The following is a 10,913-nucleotide window of genomic DNA, read 5'->3' on the forward strand; positions in this document are numbered from 1 at the left end:
AGAGGAACACTTGAGAGAGCCAAATAGCCATTTTGCTTCTGTATAATTCACAATTTTACAGTTCCTGATTTGGTTAGGCCCTCAAGACAGAACAATTCTGTGGCCCCACAGTTGCAGAATCCAGGGGAGTTTGGCCATAGGACCCAATTCTACACACTACTGAGCTTTATTTCAATAGAAATTGAAGGGTCTCAGCACCTTGTATGACTGAGCCCATAATATATCAACTCAGGGGCAGCTGGCTGGAATCCCTACCGCTAAAAACAGAACTAGAAAGAATCCTCAAAGTTTTAACCCCTCCCCCCCATTAGAAAGCTTATATTTTGTCCAGCAAAATGAAGTCCTGTAATTATAACTGGCTTTCTTCTGCTCCTAGAGTCCAATATCTTTTCTTAGTTTGCATCTTATTTCAGATGATTCTGGGTTTGAAATAATTCCACCAGTCTACCCAAGGTATGTTGCAAAATCCCAAAAGTATTTTTTATTTAAAATGTTACTATCATAAAATTTCAGACTATGAACTGAAGACTTTGGATTCACATTCAAACCTCTTTTGTTTAAATAGATATATATACGCAGTCACAAAACATAAAACATGCTGCAATGATACAAATATATTTTTGATATGAAAATTACAGTACATTTTAAACCATGGAAAGAAATTGAGGCACTAGACTGTACATCAGTTCTGTTCTGCACTGGTAGTGAAGCGGATAAGATTGCTTTAAATTAACAAAATAATTTTATTTCCTTTTTTTGTTATTTGGTGAACATATCTTTACAGGTCATTTCAAATAATGTGCTTTGTTGTGAAATGTCACTGATTTCAGTTCCATGGGGAGTCTTTGTTTTAGACCTAAAACACATTTATACAACACGTATCGCTGCCACACTATGAAAAATAATCATTTTATTGAATTTACAACTCAAAAAACCAACAACTATTAAATAATTAGTCCTTACAGTGGATAGTTTATATTACACTGCATTGGCCATTTAAACAAATGACGTTTAATAAATACATAGGAATGTCTTATTTACGCCTTCGTTCGTAATTCTGTGCTGTGTTCTTTTCAGAGAACCCTAGGGGAAAAAAGTGTAAGTGTTGTATAAATAGAATAAGCACCAGGAGTCATATAAAACATAGCAAGTTTTATGTATCACCACATTTCACTGTGTTGCACCATTTAGTTCTGAGCAATATATTAAGGGCCTGAGCCTAATGAGATTATCAGTACTCTCAACTCCCAATTACGTCAGTAAAAGTTGAGGGCTTTCAGCTCCTTTCAAGATTGGGCCTATATGCTTTATTTCCTCAATGCAGTTTGCTCCTGGAAGCTGTGTGTGTATGCTAGCTCCCCAGTAGTCTCAATCCCAGCCATTCTGAGGAGTGGGACCTTAAGTCACTTCCAGATTAGGGGTGAGCTATGGGGCTCACCCACAATCCACTGCAGATCTCCTAGGGTCTGTAATAGGTCATATCCATCTGCATGGAGGCTTTGAACCTCTGTGCTAGCTCCGTATGCTGGATGACCACCGTGGCTTTCTTGACAGATGGTTCGAATGGTGCCTTGCTACTAGGAATTCCACTGACCACTGCTGTCCCCAGGATCCCTCTGAAAGGAGGACCTTCTCACTGAGGCAGGTGGAAAACTTAAGATACCCTCAGGCACACCTCTCCTTGATACTCTCCAGAAGGCCAGCTGAAGGAACTATGTTCTTTCTCCTCAGAGAGACCTCCCACCCACTGCCTGCCCCAACACACTCCTGCCTCACATTTATCAACAAACTGTTTGCAGAGGGAATGGTGGATGCTGCTGTGAAGACAGCTGATCTCCCCTTCCACCGTAAGGGGAGAGATGTGTGTGGAGAGTCCTGGTCTAGCCTTTTGCATCTCCCATACTAGTTTTGCTTTTTTAAAGAAAAGCACAAACCCACAGGGTCTTTAGGATTGCTTTCCTGTCTTGCCACTGGCACTAATTTCTTCACATAGTGCCTCACAGAAGGTGGGAGGTCTCAGCTGTGCCATCTGCCTCTGTTCTAGAGCAGGTTTCCAAGTGGTAGCTGTGCTAGTCTGCATCAGCAAAAAGAATGAGGAGTACTGAGGTGCCTTGTTCTTTCATAGAATATCAGGGTTGGAAGGGACCTCAGGAGGTCATCTAGTCCAACCCCCTGCTCAAAGCAGGACCAATCACCAATTTTTGCCCCAGATCCCTAAATGTCCCCCTCAAGGATTGAACTCACAACCCTGGGTTTAGCAGGCCAATGCTCAAACCACTGAGCTAACCCTCCCCCCTTTGTTCTAAGGCAGCAGTTCTCAACTATGGAGTGGGCCTCCCAAAGGGGGTGGGGGGGGGTGCGCGTGCGCACGCCTGCAGACACAAAGAAGCAGGGTCCGATCAAATAAGTTTGAGAAGCCCTGTTCTAGAGGAATTCTTCAAGCAGCCATAAACCAAAACCTCTGCATCTTCCAAAAGTCTGTTTTAGGGGATTCATTGCTTTTCCTTTTTAATCATAATTATATCTGCCTCTAAGCCAGAAGGCTGTGTCATGGATCATGAGGGAGACCTTTCCCCCATTCTGACATCAAGAATATTCCTAGCCATGCTCAGTAAAGCATGCAGATGCATAACTATTACATGCAACTGCCTTGCTAATTTTGAGGGATCCAGTGCTGCACATCTTGAGTTATGACTCTGCTCCATAGGAGTTAAGGAAAAACCAAGTGAAGGCCCAAATTAAAGAAACAGCTTTCAGGGTGTGTCTAATTAAACACTAAAACATTACTCTCTGGTTAAGTTTTGATAATATCTTACTTTCTGCTAAAGAAATGCAATGGTATTGAAACAATTTTTATAGTGGGCTGCTGAAAACCACTGAACAAACTAAACCCTATATATGATGGAAACCACTTCAAGCCAGTGGGTGCTGCCATGCCCCCAGTACCTGCAATTTCTGTACCCCTTATCAGTATAAATTCCCCTGGCATTTATGGTTATTTAGTTATCATGGCTATCTGCAGGCCACTGATTTAATAGGTTTCATGAGGCTCTGAGTGGGTGCATGGCTCTGCCTGCATTAACTTTTTGCAGATCAAGGCATTACATATTGGAACCTGCTTTACTGAGACAGGAAATGTTGGGCAAATCACCAGGATTATGGTACCACGGGACCTCTAATTTAAATTTCCACCCACCAGAAGGGACATTAGCATAGCTTCCATACAAAGCCTCTCCTAATGCCAGGACTTAGTAATTTTCTGAAGAAACTGTATTAGCCAGCGAGGGGAGAAACCCAGCACATTTCCAACATGTAACTTTACTCTTAAATGAAGAAAATCTTCCTGAGGAACCTTTTCCTGATCTGTATAGGGGCAAACAATGTTGCAGTTGTGGTTGAATTGCATACTTTTTAACAGAAACGTAATCAAACCTTTACTATTCCATCCTCATTTCCCAACTAGGCAGAGGAGTATATGAATGCTAAATTCTAAGAAACTGGTTTACCTATCAGGCTGGTATGTTACTATTAAAAAGCCTGACTGTCTACAACTTCATTATTCGTCCAGGTTATAGTTAACTAACCACATAGTTGTATTCTAACTATACCAGCAAATTTGAAAGTAATCAAAGAGGAGCATTTTACACTCACTGCATCTCCGATTTTCATACTTAAAATAATAAGGTAAATTTAATCCCAAAGTAAACTGAAGCAGATTTATCACTTGATGCCATTTGCTATTATAGCAGCAAATATGTATTACAAGTATATGTACATTTAATTACTATTACCCTCACAGTAAGAGCAACTATACTGAATTGCTCCTGATTCAGGGAAATTTGCAAAACTAGTTAGGATATAGAGACCTATATTACATCTTTGACTACAGTCTAGTTAAAAATAAAATCACTGACAACTGTAATTACAGAAAATAGTTTACAATGTGCACCTGTGTAATATCAAAATGTTTGTGGCCATTTAACTTATAATCCATTTAACAAAACAGTGAGAATTATTTCAGTAGCTTTAAACAGGCATTAGATCACTTTAAAAAAAAAATCTTTTTCTGGATAGCTAACTAATGCTTTGTGGATAAGGCAAGTTACAGCCAACTGACGACTGGAGTTATCCATATGCAATATTCACAATAAAAACAGGCAAGATTTAAGGGAAATGTAGATAATATGGGGAAATGGGAGGGAAAGTCATGGTGAGCACTTGTCTGCAATACTTCGGTAGTTTAAAGTGCTGCTTCACTTTGTTTATTGAGTCATTATTTGAATGTAAAATTAAAAGTTCACAAAAGTTGTGGCTGTTTAACAAATAAAACCTTTACACCTTGTGGCAAAAGGTGGGGCCACTTTTGATGGGAGGACTTTAAGCTCACAGTCAGTAGTGTACAAGATAAAAACAGTTTCCCATTAAAACCTCCAAAAGTCAGTTGGTGCAGGAGGTAGTGCACCTTCTACCTGAGGTGATCTAGGTTCAAATCCTCTGAGAACTGGAACAACATGGATGCTACAGGTCAGGATTGAGGGGCTTAAGCAGAATTCTTTAGGGAAATTTAGATGGCACCTATGAACTGTGCCTGGCTCAAGCTACTGCCCATCCTCCCTCATTTTCATAAGCACTGAAATGACCTTCAGATTAAAATATTTTTATTAAGCAACTTTTCCCCCTCTTATAAGAGCTCATCTGTCATTTATGAATTGCCTCACGTCAAGACTGCTTCTTCAGTTTATTGGGAGAGAATGAAACGGTAATAGTAGAATTAAGAGGTAGTTTTAGTCTTAGCCATTGTTTATACATACCAGAATTTAAAGATCTTTTGCCCATAAGTCCAACAAAGGAGTCTGTTTTATACCCTGAAAAAATATATTTGGGGGTGTTTTAATACATTTTCAATATGCAGTTTTTCTGAGGCAATTTGTTTTCATGAGACATACAAGGAAGATGTAGACTCCAAATATTCTTCCTACTTACTAAAGTTGATACCACTTGAAATGTAGTATAAATGGAGAATGCACATCATCCTCACCTATCTCATCGGGTCTGATCCAGAGCTAGTAAGTGCCTTTCCATTGTGGCTAAAAACAGACCGTGACCAGATAACTGATGCCAATTTTGACCTCATTGTAGTCCAATGGTAGAACTTCCCGTGACTTCAAAAGAAGACTGATCAGGCCCTATAGCTTGACAGACTTCTGCTTCCTGTATCTTGGGTCTGTTGGATTATCTGTTCCATGAATTATTTCACATAAAATAATATGGACCAAAGGACTCTATGGGCCAAATTATGGAGTCCTTAGTCATGCTGGTTAGTCAAAGGACTACACAGAAGTAAATGTGTTAGGGCTCCACAGCCTGGCCTATACAGGATTTTTAACTTTTCTCATGAGGCCACATTTTGCAGTCCTTATTCCATTTGTGACCCTGGAAGCACTCACTGAGGCTTGTTAAGAGTTGCAGGATTTAGCCCATAATGTATGCGGCACCTGTAGCAGTAGCTAGCCTGATTTCAAACAACGAGAGAAACACTTTGAAAAGGATCTACTTCTATTTTACTATTCTGATGTGAACAAAGTGTGCAAATTCCTCTTTGGAAAGAGTTTTATCCTGTATTATGAACACAATCAAGGAAATTACCATAAAACCTCTCAGAGGTCAATCTCTCTGATCTTCATAAAGACGACATTTGAAGGCTATAATTTTGGCTTCAACCAGTAGCTACATCTGGTTATCTGGCATGAGCTTTAGGATGAGACTTTTAAAGTTGTCATTCAGACAAGTAATCCCAGTGATAAAGTCTAGCCGTTAGCACAGAACTCTGGCATGTTTTTAACCTCCTTGGATAGCTAAGGTCTCACAAAATCTAAAATCATCAATCTTTACTTATTAAAAGCCATGCTTTTGGATTTCATCTAAGCATCTTCGACACTTCCAGAGGGGGAAAAAAATACATCTCAGTGTGAATGATATGATTTCTCCTGGGTGACAGACAAGAATGAAGATGTCCACGCTGATTCATGTTGCCACTGATTCATCTTGGCAGGTGCACTTGCTTATGTGACAACTCATTCATCAGTTAGATACAATATAACTTAATTTAGAACATTGATATATCTCAAGTGTAAACTTTGGATCAGGAATCAAACCAGGGATCTGAAGTTATAGTTTGCTTGCTTCTGCCATCTAAATCCATGTATCTTGATTTTGGGAGTAATCCCATACTGACTGAGACAGCCCCAAAGAGGGGCTGTTCAGAGTAGGTAACCATGATCAAGCCTATCTCTAGTTATATTATTTGATAAACCCAGAGCTAGAAATATTTCTCTTCCACTCTTGGTTTCAGTGTTTTTAGTAAGAAACACTAACATTCCAAGCTATGGTGACACAATAGAAACCTCAAAATTAGAACAATTCAGTTTCTCACTTTGTACTTGTTTAGATAATTGTTTAGGAAAAAATCTTTTCCAACTTACTTTTATGAGAGATTTGGCCATATCCTAGAGGAAGGGGAAAAAAAGTAGCTTTAATAGTGATAAATATAAAAAAGTGATCTCTATGAAGAAATAGAAACAACCTTGTAATCTGTATATTCCCAGTCTTGGAGAATTAGTGCAATAATTCACTGCCAGATCAATCATTGAGCTATACAGTATATTAATGACTAAAATATAATATCTTCTATAAATCAAGACACAATTAGTTAACTATTTTGAGTCTTAATGAAAGTTATTTCCCCCGTTCTTAGTAAACCTTTTGAACTAGAAATCAGGACAATAATTTAAAGGCATACATTCCAGCCCACAAGACCTCATTTGATCATTTTCTTAATTGTGTTTACAAAATGTGTGTGCACTTAAGAATTGTTTACTATAAAGACCAAATCATATGTCCGCTGTTTTTCCAAATGATGGATTAATTTTATATAAAATAAAAAACACTTACAGTAGCTGGAGTACATTTAATTTATATTTAAAAACAAATTATAAAGTATTATAAAAGGCACGGATAGTTATGCTGAAAAGAGGTCTACAATGATGTACCTTTGAGATGGTCCTGAAAATAATCCGGACATAAAATGGTACTCAAAATAATTTATTCTGATTGTACCCTGGGAAGCAAAATGAAATCGGTTTCTACATCTGTGTGTTTGCTTTCTCAAAGCATTTAGGGTCAGATTTACATTTCATAGAATCATAGAATATCAGGGTTGGAAGGGACCCCTGAAGGTCATCTAGTCCAACCCCCTGTTCGAAGCAGGACCAATTCCCAGTTAAATCATCCCAGCCAGGGCTTTGTCAAGCCTGACCTTAAAAACCTCTAAGGAAGGAGATTCTACCACCTCCCTAGGTAACGCATTCCAGTGTTTCACCACCCTCTTAGTGAAAAAGTTTTTCCTAGTATCCAATCTAAACCTCCCCCACTGCAATTTGCCAGGGGTGATTGTAAGTCTCACTCATGACAGAAAAAAACTGAAACAAATTCCCATTTTATCCTCATTACCTCTTCTTCAAAATGAGTTGTCATAAACTGGGTGCAGTCCAGTTCAAAGACACTACATGAACCGAAATGCCTATAGTGCCTCCCCAATAGCAGAGAGAATTGAATTGTGAAGTGGTTTAAAAGGCAGGAGGCTAACGGACCCCTAGGTTCGGATGTGTGTAAATCAGTCCTCTAGCACAGAAAGGGAATGCAATCTCACCAGCATCTCGTTTGCCCATTAACCCGTAGAACTGCTGGGGTCTGGGTCTCCTGGCAATTCTCTGCAGAAAGTGTTCCAAGGGTAAGGGCAGCTCCTCCTGAAATGTAGAGGGGAGTGTCAGCATTTTACGCAGCACAGCCCTGGAGATCCGGGAGGGGGAAAAAAACCCGGGGAGTCCCCGGAATAGCATCCAGCAAATTAAGACTAGGCCCCAGCAGCCCCGTTACAAACTTCTGGCTGCCGGTCCGTGCTGCACCGGGCACGCCTGCTGCCTGCCTGTGGACTCTGCACCGCGAGTGCTTGAGAAGAAGCGGCTGTAGGGTAAGGGCAATCTGAACCGGGATCGAGCCGGAGCGGCGCCTTGCTTTCCAAAAGGGGGATTTCGATCCGTTTGGATTCTGGTGGCTCGCCTGGAGGAAAACTATTTTGTGCGTGCAGGTCCGATCAGGGTTGGGCACCTTCCCCCGGCCGCCTCAGCTAGGCTGGCCAGTGCCAGGGGAACCGCCACGTGCCCGGGCTGCAGGCCACACGCTTTGCGGTAGGCGCCCGAATACGCGGCAGCGGCCGTCTGGCAACAGGTGTCCGCAGAGGAACGGGGACGGGCCAAGAGACACGCGGCGAGCGCGGGGCCCAGCGGCCCCAGGGGCGCGGCCACGCCTCAGAGGAAGGAGGCCCGGCGCGGGGGGACGGGCATTTTCACTCTCGCTGGGCCGGGGCGCCCCCGCTGGGTGTGGCCGGCGGCGGAGCCGGCTGCTCGCACGGAGCGGGAAGGAGGCACGTGTCGCCAGAGTAGGGTCCTGTGGCCGGGTTATTTTTCAAACGAGGTCCACTCGTACGTCCCGGGGAAAGCGGGTCGGTTGGGTTATTGCACGCGGAGGCAAAAGTTACCTTGCCGCGGCACTGCCAAGTGTGGTCCCCCGGCTCGCCGCCAAGCCCACCCCACAGAGGGCCACCCGACTCGGCCAGACCTGGGAGTAATGTCCCCGCAGCGCACACGCCCCCGTCCCCGTCTCACTGCGGCTGCATCGCCCCGCTCCCTCCCTGCTCGGAGCTCCCCGTCTACACGTTACGGCTTCAGAGCCGCCAGCGAACTGCGTTGGGAGCGAGGTGATTCACTGCGTAACAGCTTTCCCCGAGGTCACTCGGCTCCCTTCCCTTCGTGAGAGCAACGACTCGCAAGCTGCTCTCGCAGAGGGGGAACCTCTGTTAAACCTGGTGTGAAAGCGGCACGCAGTTACCTGGACCAGAAGCGGGTTTGGGAGCCACCCAAAGACAGCAACCGTTTAACGCGCTGGACCCGCATATTAAAGGGCTAACTGCTGGCAGTCACCCAGCAATTCATTGGCAGTCGTCACCTCTCGGTCTTAAACGGAAATGGGTTGTAGCGTTTATAAATTAGGAAATGTAACGATAAGACACACTGCAAGACAAAGATCAGAATCCTCTCACCTGACGGGCGCCCAAAGCTCATGCATTTACTTAGAAAAGCTGCCCCTCGACTTACTTGCATGAGCTGAGCAGTTCCAGGCTCTCTAGCTCACCTTGAGTTGGTCAGTGTCGGACCAGTCAGACCAGTAATTCAGATCATCATTGGCTCCGATTTCTTCTGCAAATACTTGCGCTGAAATTAGGAAAAGCACTGCAAAAGCGACGAGGATTTTCATCTTCGCCTCTCCTCCTGCTAGGCAGTACCCCTAGTGCGGTGGGTGGGTGGCGGACGAGTGTCCCGAGCCCTCCGGCCAGTTGCTCGAAGTTGCTGTCTGCTGTAACAAAGAAAAGAAAGGCGTGAGTACGGCATATAACTCCTCTCCCCCTCCGCATCCGTCCCAAGAGGAACCGCGCATCTCCGCATAGACAAGATCTAACGAGCAAAGCAATGGGCAGGAGGAATCACCACCTAGGTCCTAACAACAGAGTCTCCGCACAGAGGAATGTGCTACAGCGGCTGGCGCGTCCCGGGGGCTGAGCGCACTTACTGCAATGGGGAAGCGCGACGCTCTCCGCGGCTCTCTCCTAGCGTGTCTGAATGCATGCCCGAGAGCTCTCCAGTTTATATACCTGGAGATGGGGAGGGCCAAGGGAGCTTCATTTGCCTAAATCTAATTACTTCCTTGTAGTTATGTGAAACACGTGACAGCCCCCCCCCCCCCCAGCTGTACTTTGCGATCAATAGTCAATTACTCTGAGTATCCCTTCCTTCCTCTTTCCCTCTGACCCTCGGAAGGAGCCTTTCCTTGGAGGTGACCCCTTGAGTGTCCGTGTCCACCACAGACTACATTCCTTTTGGGTTTCAAATGACGCAAAGTCTGCGCAGAAGGCGCCCATCTCCAACCCGCAACTCCTGCCATCCGCTCAGAGACGGATTTTGATCCACTGTCCCCTGACACCAAAGATTAGTCATCAGAGCAGAGCAAGTGACGCATTCAAAGCAACTTCATGATAATATTTCACACGTCAGGGCAGGTGCACTGAAAATGAGCTGAAAGGACCCCTAAGTATTACTACAAGAAAACCGAAGAATCACTTTAAACACTTGAAAATAACGCCCATGCCCGGCATTCCTTAATGAAAGCTACAATTAATTAGGAAGCTATTACACAACAGTGTGACTCCTCTGTAGAACATTCAGTATTGATCACCTAATGCAAATTAAAAGGAATGAATCCTGGCTTCTTGTCATCTTGGATAGCTCAATACACATTAATTTATCAGGGGATTATTGCATTGTCCTCAGACGCCCAGTACAGGTGCAGGATCTCTTTCTGTTGGTACTTTGGAAGAAAAGACATGGAATGGAAATGATGAAGATTTAGTTTGCATTAAGGGTCAGATCCAAAGCCCTCTGAAATCAATGGGAACCTTTCCATTGACTCCAGTGATATTTGGATCAGGTCCTTTTACATCTTTAGTACATCAGATGCATTTTTCTATAACACATCTCTTGGAAAAAATGTTTGCTCTGTTTTTTTGTTTATCTTTCTTTAAGGGACACAGATCTGATAATAGATTGCATTTAACCTCTGAAAAGGATGTCAGATGTAGGGTACCCACTGAAAGATTTGCTGGCAAGTGAAAGCAGTACAACAGAAACTTCTTTGGGCTACAGTTCTTCATTTTCCAGATTCTCCCGCTCCCTCTTTTCTGTGGTTATAAAAGATGTGGTTTTGAAAGTAATTTGCACTTTACCACTTTGGGTGTGAATTAT

The 10,913-nt window shown here is 43.3% G+C and overlaps 1 protein-coding gene across 5 annotated transcripts; it reads right to left on the reverse strand.

Moving 5' to 3' along the window:
- Positions 1-462: 462 nt before the first annotated feature.
- TAC1 (tachykinin precursor 1) lies at positions 463-9,967 on the reverse strand. Of its 5 annotated transcripts, none has more exons than XM_073329557.1 (6): positions 9,890-9,967; positions 9,250-9,471; positions 7,709-7,805; positions 6,483-6,506; positions 4,812-4,865; positions 463-1,083 (listed from the first exon to the last, which is right to left on the reverse strand). In XM_073329557.1, the coding sequence occupies exons 2-6, from the start codon at positions 9,370-9,372 to the stop codon at positions 1,034-1,036; spliced, it is 348 nt and encodes a 115-aa protein (XP_073185658.1). In that variant the 5' UTR covers positions 9,373-9,471; positions 9,890-9,967; the 3' UTR covers positions 463-1,033. The 5 variants fall into 5 exon arrangements, with proteins under 5 accessions (XP_073185658.1, XP_073185656.1, XP_073185657.1 ...); XM_073329555.1 differs by lacking the exon at positions 9,890-9,967 and adding an exon at positions 9,685-9,750; XM_073329556.1 differs by lacking the exon at positions 9,890-9,967 and adding an exon at positions 9,685-9,724 and having other exon boundaries at positions 9,250-9,468.
- Positions 9,968-10,913: the final 946 nt, after the last annotated feature.

This window comes from Lepidochelys kempii, chromosome 2 (genome assembly GCF_965140285.1).
Source record: "Lepidochelys kempii isolate rLepKem1 chromosome 2, rLepKem1.hap1, whole genome shotgun sequence".
NCBI lineage: Eukaryota > Metazoa > Chordata > Testudines > Cheloniidae > Lepidochelys > Lepidochelys kempii.

What these genes read in the sequence shown, in the direction of transcription:
- TAC1 (XM_073329557.1), bottom strand. Translation starts at nt 9,372, where the DNA reads ATGAAAATCCTCGTCGCTTTTGCAGTGCTTTTCCTAATTTCAGCGCAA. An exon ending in AATGGGCAAACGAGATGCTG is followed by an intron (nt 6,507 to 7,708) that starts GTGAGATTGCAT and finishes CCCTTCCTCTAG; the next exon opens with GATATGGCCAAATCTCTCAT. An exon ending in TGGCCAAATCTCTCATAAAA is followed by an intron (nt 4,866 to 6,482) that starts GTAAGTTGGAAA and finishes ATATTTTTTCAG; the next exon opens with GGTATAAAACAGACTCCTTT.